Below are 15,627 nucleotides of genomic sequence, written 5' to 3'. Positions count from 1 at the left end.
GTGTTAGGCCACCCCCACACTTACCCCCATTCTTAGAAGTTAGGACCAATCTACTTGGCATGACTTAGAGGAAGATAGCGTAACCTGTTTCCTGACGACAGATACTGTTCAATGTGTTTGAAAACTTGCTTAATCATGGTAATAAGACATGGAATAAATTACTGCCGTGCTTACTGGGAGTGGCTCATATTAATATTTTAACATGCTAAAGAACTGAGATTAATAACAGTGATTTGGATGCAAACTCTTGACACTGAGCGCCTTCTGCAGAGGGGGAGGGGCGGGCTTGTTCTATTTTGTTCTAATATGTGATCTATCTGATTCTTGTCACTGACTTAGGTAAATAAGAGTGTATTTCATTGATTCAGTCTTGAGTAGAATGAGAAGTGAGGAAAGGTGGCGTCATTTGAGGTCTTAGTGTCCTTGGTGGTGTGACTGAATAAAGCCCAGAGTATGGCCTGGCAAGCAAAGACTCTCCTGCTAACTATTGTCTCCCCAGCTCTCTGTATGCCTTTTTTCCACACCTGTCTTTTTTTTGGGGGGGGGTGTTTCTATGTTTTTAAGAGTGGATTTTGCTTTATATCCCAGGCTTGCCATTAAGGCTGGCTTCAAACTTAATAAAAGTCATCTCCCTGCCTCAGTCTCTTGAGTGCTGGGATTACAGGTGTATACCACCTCACTTAGCTTCATGCCACTCCTGGTGATATCTAAGAGGCCTGGCTGCCCAGCCTCTGCCTCCCGTCTGTACACAGGGCTGGAATCTGCCTGATCCGCCCTGGGTTGCAGGTTGTGGTGACGTTTCCATTTTGCTTCCCTTTGATCACCCTCACTTTTATCTAAACTTGGCTGTTCATTATCTCTAATGGCCCTGTGAAACATAAATGCCATTATACAGGTGAATGCACCCTTGGATTTGTTTCTGTTGAGGCAGGGTCTCACGGTATATCTTAGACCAGTTTCCGGTTCTTGTGTGTCCGGTGGCCTCAACCTCCTGAGTGTTAGCCATTACAGGTGGGAGCCACCATGCCTGGCATGCCTGGCTTTGAATGAGCCCTTTGCAGCTGAGTCTCTGTATGCTCCCTCAGCACTGAGCCACACAGAGCCCCTCCATAAGCATCCAGACACCACCCAAACCACAGTGAGTTCTCAGGCTCCCCCCCACCCCCCCAGTGTGCAATCTTAGAACTATGAAGTCGTCCTTGTGAGGTAACTGTGTGGTGATCAGATGGTATTTGCCGTTCCCTCCCTACAGGAAGTGGTCTTATATTGCCTGGAGAACAAGGTCTGTGATGTCAATCATCGAGACAATGCTGGCTACTGTGCTCTGCATGAAGCTTGCGCCAGGGGATGGCTCAACATCGTGCGCCACCTCCTTGAATATGGCGCTGATGTCAACTGCAGTGCCCAGGATGGAACCAGGTCAGTGGTGTGTCTTGTTCTTCTTGCATCCTCATCCTTCCTTCAGAGGAGCAGACAGTAGCTCTAGGGGGATGCAGGAAACCCCCGAGAGAGAGGGAGAGAGCAAATCGCACCTGCACAGATTCCAGTCTAGAAGTGAACTGAACAGATTTTCCTGGCAGGTGTAGACAAACCCCTCCTAGTCTTGGCCAGGTCTGTAGTTCTCCCACAGACCAGGAACCTCCATGGAGGCTATGTCTTCCTGAAGAGTCAGAGGGGTGCTGCCTTTTCAAACCCTGAACTGACCTCAGCTCTGAGTCAGCACAGCATCTTGAGGGGTATACTGCTGGGAGACGGGGCATAGACAGCTAAAGGTAACCTGTGAGTCTTTTAGGCTTTTGTTTTGTTTTGTTTTGTTTTGTTTTGTTTTGTTTGGAGACAGTCTTTCTGTGTAGCCTTGCTCATCCTGGAACTCACTCTGTAGGGCAGGCTGGCCTTGAACTCAGAGATCTGCCTGCCTCTGCCTCCTGAGTGTCATGATTTCCTAATAACATTGACTCCTGTGCCCTCCTTTGAATATACCACTGTCAGGCCCTTAAGACACTTTCATCATAGACTTAAGTTCTTCCTTAGGCCTAAGGATAAAATAGCTGTGTACTTGAGAGCTGACCCTGAAATAGTCCCTTCACTGGTCCTTTAGAGGAGAGCTGCTTCTTTGACTTTGAGCTAGTCATTTATATGTCCAATGGTAGTGATACTGCACCCGGGTGCTCACTGTAGGTGGTGTGTCTTTGCTTCTAGCTTAGGAGGTGGTGTGTGTGTGTGTGTGTGTGTGTATTCACACACGCTTATTGCCACTGTATGTCTCTTCCCAGGCCTCTGCATGATGCTGTGGAGAATGATCACTTAGAAATTGTCCGATTGCTTCTTTCCTATGGTGCTGACCCTACTTTGGCCACATACTCAGGGAGAACCATCATGAAAATGACCCACAGTGAACTTATGGAAAAGTTTTTAACAGGTATGATATAGTCCAATGAATAATGTTATTCAAAAGTTTGACTCACCTGTGCACAGTATGGTTTCAGTCACCTACAGTCCTAGATACTCTGAGAACATAAGGATGGAAGATTATGCATCTACTAGATGAAGGCCTGATAGTTGAACACTTGCTTAGCATAGGGAAAGCCCTGGGCTCTCACTCACACCAAGGGGTTGATGGAAGAGATGGGAACTGCATATTTTGATTTGGGTGTGACTAGGCAGAAAGCAAAGTTTTTTTGTTGTTGTTTTTTGTTTTTTTGTTTTTGATGGTCTAATCCTGTTATAGTGAGGCCATTTGGCTTCTTTGTGGTAGCGTTCTTTGATTGTTTGTTTGTTTAGTTTCCCTTTCTAGAAATCTCCTTTTCCCTGAAGTATGGTCCACAAGTTTACATAGCAAGTCTGTATGTAATCACACAATCTCCTGGGCATGCAGTTTGGGGTGATGTTGTTTGGTCTTAGGATAAAGCCATCTTTTAAGGTGTTATGTGATTCCCCAAAACAGAAGCACAGAGGGTTTTATGACTGTCGGGCACTTAAGGTTGCATTCCTTATCAGACATTCTGGGAAAGAATTCCCTCAGCTGGCCCATGACCCCTGCTCATGCCCATCTTGAGTTGGACTTACTGGGAGAAGTTCCTCAGTTGATCGGAGATGAGGCGTAAAGATACAGTTCTTCCTTGGTTTTATATGCAAAAGCTGCTCAGCTTCTTTGCTCTCATTTGGTAGGCCAGGGTGGCCTGCCCCTCAGCAAGTCAGGATAGACAGTTATGTACCACAGAGGGCTTCTAAGAATTGAGAGGCTACTTGCAGACCCATTCACAAAATAGCCTATCATGAGTTCCTAGGGGAAATGCACCCTAAGTAGATCAGCATTTTGTTATTGTCAAATGGGGTTTTGTTTTGTGTGGGGACAGGATCCCATAGTGGGGCACAGGCTGGCCTCAAACTTTCTGGGATTATAGTTGTGCGACACCATACCTAGTTTGCCAGTGTATTTGATCTTCCATCACTACCCCCTGTTTCTCTGCAGACTATTTAAATGACCTGCAGGGTCGTAGTGAAGATGACACCAGCGGCGCTTGGGAGTTCTATGGCAGCTCTGTGTGCGGTAAGCAGCATTGTACTGTGGGGAGTGGATGGCTTCCAATGTTTATGCCTACCCCGAGGGAGGGAGGTGGGCACTGGAAGAACTTGGTTGCTGGAGAAGATTGTTAGAGGTCTGGGTGTGGTGGTTCGGCTGAAATCTTCTGTAGCTAACGGATCCCTCTCTCTCATTTGTCATACATTAGAACCAGATGACGAAAGTGGGTACGATGTTTTGGCTAATCCCCCAGGACCGGAAGATCCAGATGAGGAAGAGGAGACCTATAGCGATTTGTTTGAGTTTGAGTTTGCCGAAAGCTCCCTCTTGCCATGTTATAACATCCAAGTGTCCGTCGCTCAGGGGTAAGCATGGCTATCTCTGGCACAAAGTGGTCAAGTTGCTTCTAAGGCAGTTTGTCCCATTAGGCAGATGAAGGTAGATGAGTGGGTGGCTCCTTAGCTGTCAGCAAGCTTTGGCTTAGGGTCCAGATGCTTATTAATGCCCAGTAGAAGTGGGGCTTAACCATAGCATGGTATAGGTTGCCCTCATGAGAAAGCAGGAGCTTAGAGCCATCATCTTGGATATTAAAGTTGTCACCCATCCCCAAACAGATCACCCTAGGAACTCCCCCAAGACTTGAGGTATAATTGGGTTGTAGTGATGACCTCCCTCCTTATCTAAGAATAGGACAGTCACACTTGGAGTCCTTAATGTGTCTTCAGATTTGGTTAGATCCCATGTTTCCCCTATGGATGTGCTGCTGCACCTTCATACTGTCCTCTGGGGTGTACATCTCAAGAAACTACTATGCTGTGCTATGTGGTGACAAAAGTGTTTAATGAGTAATAATCTCCTTGGCTCTGAAGCTAGAAACACATATGCCATCACAAACAGTGACAGAAATTCCAAAGGATGTTAAGTAGCTATTAAGAGTCTCAAAAAGTCAAAAGTGTCACTACCAGAGAACTGAAGGGTGGGAGTGGAATTGGGAAAAGGGAGGAGGGTTGGCCCTCCATGTTGAGTGATCTGTCAGTTCCGTGAGGGTCCTTGAAGAAGTCAGAGGGGTTGGGTCACTATGGGGGTCTACTAGAGAAGCATGAAGCAAGTTTTAGCCAGAGCTAGGTGAGCAGAACTTTCTCCATTTGTTTCCATCCACAGCACACACAGTGAAGCTTGTTCAAAGACTAGTACAGGTTCTTCATAGGAAACGAGATCTGGCCTAAGTTCTTTCAGCTGCAGTTGCTCTCCTTACCTTAAAGGCCAGTGATGAGCTATGGTGGGAGAGAGCGGGTGGGAGGGTTGACCAGAAGACAGCTGGCCCTGGTTAGTACTCAAAATTAGTCTGGGTACAATAGTACCTTTCCATTTGGCCAGAAATCTAAGCCCCACCCCTTTCTATTTTCTAGGCCACGAAACTGGCTCCTGCTCTCAGACGTGCTCAAGAAGTTGAAAATGTCCTCCCGGATATTCCGTAGCAATTTTCCCAATCTGGAGATTGTCACCATCGCAGAGACGGAGTTTTACCGACAGGTCTCAACAAGTCTCTTGTTCTCCTGCCCCAAAGACCTGGAAGCCTTCAATCCTGAAAGCAAGGAGCTGCTGGATCTAGTAGAATTCACCAATGAGCTCCAGACACTGCTGGGCTCCTCTGTGGAGTGGCTCCACCCTAGTGACACGGGCCATGAAAACTACTGGTGAGCCACCTGCCCCGCCCACCCACTGTGTACAGTGTGTTATAGTGTTAATCCTTGTGCATATGTGTCATAATACAACAATTTCTGTAAAGAAAGGACACTATTACATATGAAAATATCTCTTCTTTATATAAGAGAAGTTACTCCAGTCAGAAGAACCTAGAAGCCCGAGTTTTCTTTCTAAAATTTTAAGTCAGTTTTTATGAAGCTGTTGAAATGTCTTTATTTTTCAGTGTACACATGCTTTGAAATGTATGTTCGTTTTTACTTGGAACATTTTTCTTTTCTGTTCTTTTCTAAGGAGAAAAAAATAAATGAATAAATGAATAAATGAAAAGGAGCTCTGTGCTTGGCGTAATTTCATACAAAGCTCTGGTGGCGGGCCATGGGTGTATTGTGTGGTCAGGACTATGTGTTTGGTTTGCGGGAGTGAGTTGGGTGAAGGCACTTGGTGGTGGTATACTTTTATGTTTTGTTTACAGAGTACCTGCTCACACCAGGTAAATGCTATTGGACATGATCCAGTAGTATGTAATATAAATTCAAACCATATCCACACACAACAACTAATTGTAAGAAACTTTTGTATCCTAATTTAAAAGCTGTGAAATTACTTTTCACACATCAAACCGGATTGTTTATATGTTTAAACATTTTATGCTCTTATTTAAAGAAGACTTTGAGCTATTTTTTTCTGTACTCTGTAAAATATTGAAAACTAACATAATATGTTGAGGTTGCTTGAAAATGTACATAAAACTAAAATTTTCTGAATTGTGTGTTTATGTTTGAAATCTGTGTTTTAACTTTGTAAGTAAATTCTCTGCCTTTGTATTTATATTTTACAAAAATTTTTCTTAAAAGGCAATAAACCTGTTGAGGAAAGGAGCAAATTGAAGTACTTTGCATCCTTTGTATTCTGAAAGTACTTACCCATTGTCACTGGGTTTCCTTTATGTGATGATGATGGATTCCCTGTGGGCAACTTGTAAACAAGTTCGTCTCCACAAATCAAAGTAGACTAAGGCCTTTAGGGAAGCTATTCTGAGAATATGATTTATCATCTCATTCCAAGAGTCTGATTCTTAGGTCTCTCTCTCTCTCTCTTTCTCTCTCCCTCCCTCCCTCTCTCTCATCCCTTTTTGAGGTTTTGGGGATCAAAACCAGACCCTCACACTTGTTAAACAACTATACTACCATTGAACGAACCCACCCCTACTTTTATTTTAGAAAGTGTTCTCTCACTTTCTTTCAGGGCTCAGATTCAGTCATCCTTCGTCACCCTTCTGAGTAGCTGGGGTTATAGGCATGTATCAGCATACCCAGCCTCAGGTCTTCTAGCCCTTTCTCCTTTGATTGCCCTGGCTCACTTGCATTCCTTTTGACCCTCATCTACTGCAGTGCCACATCCATTATACATCTTGGTCTTTTAGGAGAGCTTTTCCCTGAAATGCTGTTGTTATTGTCCCTTCTCCTCCTCTAGGCCTCTTTTTGTTTTGGTTCTCTGTTTAGCCTAACCAGCAAGGTATGCAGTTTCAACATTTCTATTGTTTTACTTTTTTTTCTGGCACTATCTACTTGTATTGTCAATTAGTTCATTCCACAGTCCTTTAACTTCTACAGATAAAGCTGGGAAGGTGGACTCCCTTGCAGCTTGTTTTACCCTTCAATACCAGAAACAAATCAAAACAGAAGGATGGTTTAGGGAAGCTTCCAGTTACTGCTGTAGCATTCCAACATCCAGTTATCAAGTAGAGTCTTGGGTACACCAAGATGAGAAGGAAGGTAGGGATGAAGGAGGCCTGCAAATGCTATGGCCTGGCAGGCAAACAAATCAAGACGTGGTTGGAAATGAGGAAATGTAGTGTGGTTGGATAACTCCATGTGGATTAGAGAAATGTTTGTTGGGAAGATGGATTACCAAGTTAAGTTTGGACTATATTTGGAAAAAAGGCAACAGGCACGATTTCTGTTCCTTGGTTTTTGATCAACTTTTATGATCATGAGGAAAAAACCTACACAAGCATTTTTCAACAGAGAGAAGTTCTTGTCATCCAGTGTCAACAGTCTCCCCACTCCAGACTGATTTTGGTGAGATTTGGTTCTGCAGGCTATCACCTCATGTGTAGGCAGAAATGGAAAAAAAAAATTGATAGGAAGCAAGACCAGCCCAGCAGTGCTACCCACAGAAGGGAGCGAGCAAGGCAGAAGAGTTCATGGTAAACTGAAACTGCTCTAAGAGAATAAAATGCTGCCAGGAGCTTCAAGGGAAACACACAGCAAAATTCCAAGGTTATTTCAACTGGAGGCAAAGGGAGAGTCCCAAGTGGGGCCTTGAAGGATGTGGGGACCAAAGGAGCTCAATGTGGGAAAATTGAGTTTTGGCCTTAAGGCTTTTGGGAAAGCTGGTAGAGAGCTTCCACAAAGCCTTCCGGAAGCTGAGAACAAGTTTTAAAAGCTTGGGTTGATGAGATGGCTCAGCTGGAGTGGGAGCCTGCTACTAAGCCTGATGACCTGAGTTCCACCTACTCCAAGTTGGCACATTTCCCCCGACACACACACATAAAAGATGAACATAATACAATTTTAGCCAGATGTGGTGGCATTCAACCTTAATTCCAACACCTGGGATGGGCGGTAGCAGCGGGGCTTAGTCTCAATATGAGGCCAAGTTCCTGGCAGACAAGTCTCCATAGGAAAGCCTTATTCCTGAAAATGGTGGTGGTGGTGGGTGTACCTGAGCCATTAATCCGAGCACTCGGGAGGCAGAGGCAGGTGGATCTCTGAGTTCCAGGCCAGCCTGGTCTACAGATTGAATTTCAAGACAGCCAAGGCTATGCAGAGAAACTCAAAAATAAATGAACAAACAAAAATTTAAAATCCCCCAAACAAAACTTTAAAAGAAAAAAGAGAGCCGGGCAGTGGTGGTGCACGCCTTTAATCCCAGCACTTGGGAGGCAGAGGCAGGTGGATCTCTGAGTTCGAGGCCAGCCTGGTCTACAGAGTGAATTCCAGGACAACCAGGGCTATACAGAGAAACCCTGTCTCAAAAAACAACAAAAAAAAGGAAGTTGTATCTCCACACCAAATTGATGGGATACTTTCTTAAGTTTTAATTGGTGTACTGAGGTTAGAGCCCAGGGTCTGTGCATGCTAAGTAAGTAATGTACAACACAGACACACCAGTAGCCCTCAGATTTCTCTATGCAAACCTATTTACGTCACTTTCACATTTGAATGATACACGTGTTTGTATTATTAGGGTTCTCTAGAGGAACAGAACCAACGGGCTAATGTATATATAATATATATGATAAATGTGTTACGTTGCCACACATTAAAATAGTTACAACCCCTGAATGACACCTAAGAGGCTGAGAATCCAGTAGTTGCTTCTTCCTTGATGCAAAGAACCTTAGCAGCTCCAATCTGGCACTGAAAAACCTGGAAGGTTCCACAGGGGCTCCCCCTGCTCCTACTTCCAAAATTCTGATATCAGCATAGTAATGAGCAGCCATAGTTCTTGCAAATCAGCATGGCCACATAGAATGATAGTCCTTATGCCTTACCCCTTTTAGCTGGACTGCTACCAGATGGTGCGGCCCATAGTTGGAGCAGGTCGTCCCCTTCTCTGTCAAGGAAATCTGGACAGTTCATTGGGTAAGGTTCCCTGCTCAGATGGTTCTAACTTGTGGCACGTTGACATGAAAACTGACCATAATAATGTTTGGTTTTTTAAAAAAAGACATTGGGTGAAACTAGATGGACAAAGACAGAGACCAAATTTGAATGAAAGCCAGAGCAAATTAAAGCTTTGTGTTGCATTGATGACGTGACCACACAGAAAGACTTAGCCAATGTTCCAAAGATAGCACTGTGGTCCTCCTGAGTCAGCTGTTGTACAGGCTTACCTCACACTGCTCATTACTATATATATATAAATTTTATATATATACACATAAATTTTATATATATATATATATATATATATATATATATATATATATATATATATATAAGTTTTGTTGGGTATGTTTATTTGTTTGAGAAAGGATCTAATGTAGCCCAGGATGGCCTTACTTGGTATGCAAGGATGACCTTGAACTTGTGCTCCTCCTGCCTCTACTTCCAAAGTGCTGAGATTACAGGCATGAACCATGATGCTCCATTTATTCAGTGCTGTGATCTGACTCAAGGCTTCATGCTTGTTAGGCAAGCAGTCTACCAACTGAGCTACATCTCCATCCCAGAACATAGTGCTTTTGCATGGTAATCCTCAGTGGACTATAATCTGAGTACAAAATGAGATGAGCTCACGGGTCTTGTGTACTTGGCTCAGCAGAGACCCAGCAGAAGTATCTATGTTGCAGTGCTACAAATCTTTCATAGACATTTCAGGGCAGAACAAGTACTAAATGTGATGGGGATAAAAATCACTGTGATTGCTGGGACATACGCACATGGAATGTGGGGAAAGGAGAAAGAATCTTTTTTTTGGATGTCACAGATAAATTGGGGTTCAGAAATCAAATTGTATTTCTAAGCTTGGTCTTTTAAAGGGGCCCAAGAAACCCTGACAGCCTGGTAGCAGGGAGTACTCTTAGAACCAAGTTCTTGGTCTCTAAGCACCAGTCTTTCTTGCCAACATTTTTACGCTTTTGTGGACAGCTAGTCCAAGTCTGTAGCAAGGCACACACAGGCATGCCTGGCCAGGTGGAGGATAGATGGGGTCCATATGCCTCTTGAAGTGACCAATAATAAAGAGCAAAAGAGCATGCAGAGAGGCGGGGAGGGAGAGCCAGGATGCTGGGATATTTTTTATCAGATAATGTTTTCCCTGAATCCAGTTTTGAGGAAACAGTAAACCCATATAACATATAATGTGGGCCATTTTCTTCTTCTTCTTCTTCTTCTTCTTCTTCTTCTTCTTCTTCTTCTTCTTCTTCTTCTTCTTCTTCTTCATTTATTTTATTTTATTTATTTTATGTATATGACTACACTGTAGCTATCTTCAGATAGACCAGAAGAGGGCATCGGATCTCATTACAGATGGTTGTGAGCCACCATGTGGTTGCTGGGAATTGAACTCAGGACCTCTGGAAGACCAGCCAGTGCTCTTAATTGCTGAGCCATCTCTCCATGCCCTCCCTCCTTCTTCTTCTTCTTCTTCTTTTTCTTCTTCTTCTTCTTCTTCTCCTTCTTCTTCTCCTTCTTCTTCTTCTTCGGATTTATTTATTTACTATATGTAAGTACACTGTAGCTGTCTTCAGACACTCCAGAAGGGAGTCAGATCTCTTTAAGGATGGTTGTGAGCTACCATGTGGTTGCTGGGATTTGAACTCTGCACCTTTGGAAGAGCAGTCGGGTGCTCTTACCTGCTGAGCCATCTTACCAGCCCCCCTCTTCCTCTTCTTTCTCCTTCTTCCTCTTTCTTCTCTTCTCCTTCCCCTCCTCCTTCTTTATCCATCTTCTCCTCCTCTTCTCCCTTTTCTTCTCTCCTCTTCTTCCTCCTCCTCCTTTTCATCATCACCATCCTCTTCATTGTTAGACATCAGTGTCATGGAAAAGAAGGTTAAGGAGGAGGAATGTCCTAGGTCAGAGAAGGATAAAAAGAAAGGACAGTGGAATGCAGACCGGGAAACCTTGACAGACTCCCAGATATAGGCAGGGAGTAAACATCTGTAAGACACCTGGTGACTCTTATTGTGTTCTTATTTGCATGTAATAAAAGAACTCCTAGCTTGCTAGAGCTCACCTTCAGTCCCAGCATTCCTCTGCAGGTGGATCTCTGAGTTCAAGTCAGCCTGCTCACAAAGGGAGTCTCCAGACAGCCAGGGCTACACAGAGAAACTTTGTCTCAAAAACAAAAGAAAGAAAGAAAGAAAGAAAGAAAGAAAGAAAGAAAGAAAGAAAGAAAGAAAGAAAGAAAGAAAGAAAGAAAGAAAGGAAAACAAAGAACTCATGTGACATTCTGTTTTCATTTTGGAAATTTTACACCCATGTAACTATTCCCATTTAAGAACCTACTTGTTTTAGTCAGGGTTTCTATTCCTGCACAAACATCATGACCAAGAAGCAAGTTGGGGAGGAAAGGGTTTATTCAGCTTACACTTCCACATTGCTGGTCATCACTGAAAGAAGTCAGGACTGGAACTCAAGCAGGCCAGGGAGCAGGAGCTGATGCAGAGGCCATGGAGGGATGTTCTTTACTGGCTTGTTTCCCCTGGCTTGCTCAGCCTGCTTTCTTATAGAACCCAAGACTCCAGTCCAGGATGGTCCCACCCACAAGGGGCCTTTCCCCCTTGATCACTAATTGAGAAAATACCTTACAGCTGGATCTCATGTAGGCATTTCCCCAACTGAAGCTCCTTTCTCTGTGATAACTCCAGCTGTGTCAAGTTGACACAAAACTAGCCAGCACACTACTAGAAAACTAATAGCTCATAGCTGTAGTGGTACACATCTGTCATCTCAGCACTCAGGAAGGGTTGAGTTCAAGGCAGACCTGCTCTACAGAGTAAGTTCCAGGATAACCAGGACTGGCTACACAGAGAAACCCTGCCTGGAAGGAAGGAAGGAAGGAAGGAAGGAAGGAAGGAAGGAAGGAAGGAAGGAAGGAAGGCAGGAAGGGAGGGAGGGAGGAAGTTCTCAATACCAAAGTTTCTTTGTGACCTTTTCCTTTCAATACCTCTTCCTTCCCATGCACCCACAGATGTGGTTGTATAGAGCCATTTGAGAAGTTGAAATAAAGACAATAAATTATTGGGGCTAGGGAGACAGCTTAGTGATTAAGAGCACTAGCTGCTCTTCCAGAGGACCACCTCTATAGCTGCTTAAAGCCATTCACAACTTCAGTTCTAGGGGACCCAGTGCCCTCTTCTGATCTTTGAGTGTTCCAGGGACATACCTTGTATGGGCACAGTCACACACACACACACACACACACACACACACACACACACACATAGGGGAGAGAGGTGGGGGGGGGGAGAAACATTCGTACACATAAAATAAATATTTTTTTAAAACTCAAACTATGAATTAGTCAGATGATGTTGGCACACGCCTTTAATCCCAGCACTTAGGAAGCAGAGGCAGGAAGATGAGAATCTATCTATCTATCTATCTATTTATTTTTAGACAGGGTTTCTCTGTGTAGCCCTGACAGTCCTGAAACTCACTCTATAGACCAGGCTGGCCTCAAACTCAGAAATCCACCTGCCTCTGCCTCTCAAGTTCTGGGATTAAAGGCCTATGCCACAACTGCCTGGTTGAAAATGAGAATCTGAAAACGAGACTTGGCTACATAGCAAGTTAGAGGCTAATCTGAGTTACATGAGACCCTATCTCAAATCAAAAACAAGAAAAAGCTTTGTGTGTAGACAGAAAGCCAAAGAGATCTAACTAACACACACACACACACACACACACATGCACGCACACACACACACACACACACACAGAGTTCAGGATCAGAATTCCAGGTTTAGATTTGAATTTGGTTTGGGGTAGGGTTGTCTCCTCACATTGCTGCTGCTGTCCTCCTAGTGTACACTGGATTGACCAGCCAGATCTCCCGACCAGGAAGGTCCTCATGAACACAGTGAAGCTGGGAGGGCAGAAGCTGCTAGGGAGAAGCTAGGCCATTTCAAGAAGCTAGAATCCTCTGGTAGGGCTACAATACTCTTGCTCCTTCACCCATTATCACTTCCAGTGCTGGACTTATTCATCCATCCAACTAGGATGAAAGTCTAAACCAGCCGTTTTGGCTCCAGAACTCCTCCTCAGCCTGCCTGACCTTTCTTAAAAGCAAGTTGGCTACCTTATTGGGCTTTCTCTACTCATCCTTTCTTCCTCTTTTCTTCCACACCCATCAGAGGCTCCGAGGCTAAGGACTCCCGCTACCTTCCCTACCGTCTCCTGTAGATGCCTGATCTGTCCACACCCGTGGAGGTGGATCATCAGAGTCACATACATTCTTGACAAGCTTGAGCTCAGAGTGAGACCTTGTCCCAAAACACCAAAAGGAAGGGATGGTGGTAGACAAGTAGGGTGCGGGGAGGGGGGGGAGAAAAGACAGAAAAAGTGCTCTAGATGAGTGGTGGGGTCACAGAAGGCCCTTAGAGTGGGGGGCCATGAATAAGAGAAGTGGACAAAGAAATGAGCGTTTACTGAAACAAGATGCTATATCCCAGCTGCACCACTCAAGAAAGAAATGTCACACACATAATATCGACCAAAATAGAAGGCAAATTGCAGAAGAATACGTATAATGTGACACATTCATATAACGTTTAAAAATAGGCAAAATACCACGCTATATTCTTAATGTGGTTCTGACTAGCTAGTGATGATGTAAAAACAAGAAAAGGATATGGGCTAATCAGTGACCCCAGCTCAAGGGGACCCTAGTGTTCTGCTTTCTATACCTGTACACCTGAGCACACGCCCACAGGGACACACACCAGTACACATAATTTAAAATAAAGATAAATCTTCAAAAATGGGGGAGGGGGACTGGGGAAGTACCTCCTCGGGTGGAGTATTCATGGAGTTCTGGGCTTTCCCTGGCTCTGCATAAGCAGATGCAGGCAAGATCAGGAGGAGTTCAAGGTCATTCTCTACTACACAGCAAATTCAAAGCAAGCCTGCTCTACAAGAAACCCTATCTCCAAAAGAAAAAGAAACAATAACCTTAGGACAGGCATGTTGATTAACTCCGGGGTGGTGGTGAGGTGAGGTGAGTCATTCTGGGCTCATTGGGCAGCCTGAGTCTGTGCAATAAGACCCTGTCAAGGAAGGGGCTAGAGAAATGCTCCATGATTTAAGGCATTCCCCGCTCTTCCAGAGGACCTGGGTTAGACTGGCAGCATCCACATGGTTCCAGGAGATCCAACTCCCTCTTCTGACCTTCTTGGGCACCACGAATACATGTGGTACATAGACATATATGCAGGCAAAACACCTAAAATATAAATTCAAAACAATTTTGAAGACACTCCTACACACGTATGCAAACAAACATGCACATACATACACAACACGGACACACACACACACACATTCTCCCTCTCCCTCCCCCCCTCCTCCCCTCCCCCTTCTCCTCCCTGTCTCCCTTTCTCTCCCCCCACACAAATATACATAGAAAGTGAGATGAGTTAAATGTCAGTCAACTGATGAAAGGATGAAGAGAGTTTGGGGTGAACATACGAGCAATAATGTTTGGCACAAAAAAGGGATGAAGTATTCAAGTAAGAAACGTGCTACAACAAGGGTAAACCCTTGCAGGCACACTGAGCAAAAGGAGCTACATGCAAAGATCCACAGACTCCAGGAGACCATTCATAGGAGATGTCTGCAGGAGGCAAAGCCACAACCAGAAAGTTAACCAGTGAGTCCCAGGAACCAGGGAGAGGCTAGAGGGAGTAAGGAACCTCCGAGTTTTGGAAAGGCTTCAGTACAGTGTGTTTAGTTCATTATGAAAATAATTACACAGCACGGTGAATATATTAAAATCATTTGCTTGTACAACTGAAACGAGTGAATTTTATGGTACATAAATTATATCTCAATAAAGGTTTTGCTTTTTTAGAGGAACGTCATGTCTCAAAGCAATAACAATCTGTTTGTCTGCGAAGCTGCGGACTGAACAGCCCTCCCTGAGACAGCTCACCTCTGTTCTACTAGGTTTAGGCTTGGGTGGCACAGGGACTGGACTGGAATCTTCTAGACTAGAAACCTCTAAAACCTAGAAGCTCCCCATCACCAGCTGGCCGTGGGCTGGAAAATCAGCTGGGTTCAACAACTGAACCATGTTAGTTTTGCCTGTGGCCCAGGCCTCTTGCCTCCATGGTAGCCGGATGAAGGAAGGGATTATTCACAAACTGTTTCCTTCCCTGATCTAGCTGTCAATGTCATACATTGTCACTTTCGCCACATTCCTTTTGTTAGAAACCAATTGCTAAGACCTGCCATATTTTAAAAGAATCTATTGGATCTTGCTGGCTGTGAGAAGCTCTGGGGAATTGATTTATTTGGATATAGGGTCTCCTGGTACCCAACTGGTCCTCCAACTCAGTTGGGAACCAAATATGACCTCAATCTCTTAATCCCCCTGCTTCCATCTCTTGCATGCTGGGGTAACAGGCTGATTCCATCAAACCCAGTTTATGTGGCACTGGGAATCGAACCTAGAACCTACTTTACCAACCCAGTCTGGTCTGCATAGCACATTCCAGGACAGCCAGGGCCACACAGAGAAACTATGTCTCAGATACATCTTTCTTTTAAAGTTTCTTCTTCTTCTTCTTCTTCTTCTTCTTCTTCTTCTTCTTCTTCTTCTTCTTCTTCTTCTTCTTCTTCTTCTTCTTCTTCTTTGGTTTTTTGAGACAGGGTTTCTCTGTGTAG

At 44.3% G+C, this 15,627-nt stretch overlaps 1 protein-coding gene across 8 annotated transcripts in view; it reads left to right on the top strand.

The window, feature by feature from the left end:
• Bcor (BCL6 corepressor) overlaps positions 1 to 6,118 on the top strand; it is a 122,935-nt gene extending 116,817 nt beyond the window's left edge. For 3 of the 8 annotated variants that reach the window (XM_021188249.1, XM_021188247.1, XM_021188243.2), the window contains 5 exons: positions 1,253 to 1,419; positions 2,274 to 2,419; positions 3,473 to 3,550; positions 3,732 to 3,888; positions 4,933 to 6,118. In XM_021188249.1, coding sequence (XP_021043908.1) covers positions 1,253 to 1,419; positions 2,274 to 2,419; positions 3,473 to 3,550; positions 3,732 to 3,888; positions 4,933 to 5,224 — 840 coding nt within the window. In that variant the 3' untranslated portion in view covers positions 5,225 to 6,118. The remainder of the gene's footprint in view (positions 1 to 1,252; positions 1,420 to 2,273; positions 2,420 to 3,472; positions 3,551 to 3,731; positions 3,889 to 4,932) is intronic. The other 5 variants (XM_021188248.2, XM_021188245.2, XM_021188246.2 and 2 more) reach the window with 2 other exon arrangements.
• The last annotated feature ends 9,509 nt before the right edge of the window (positions 6,119 to 15,627 follow it).

This window comes from Mus pahari, chromosome X, assembly GCF_900095145.1.
Source record: "Mus pahari chromosome X, PAHARI_EIJ_v1.1, whole genome shotgun sequence".
NCBI lineage: Eukaryota > Metazoa > Chordata > Mammalia > Rodentia > Muridae > Mus > Mus pahari.
This window is presented reverse-complemented; position numbering and strand designations above follow the sequence as displayed.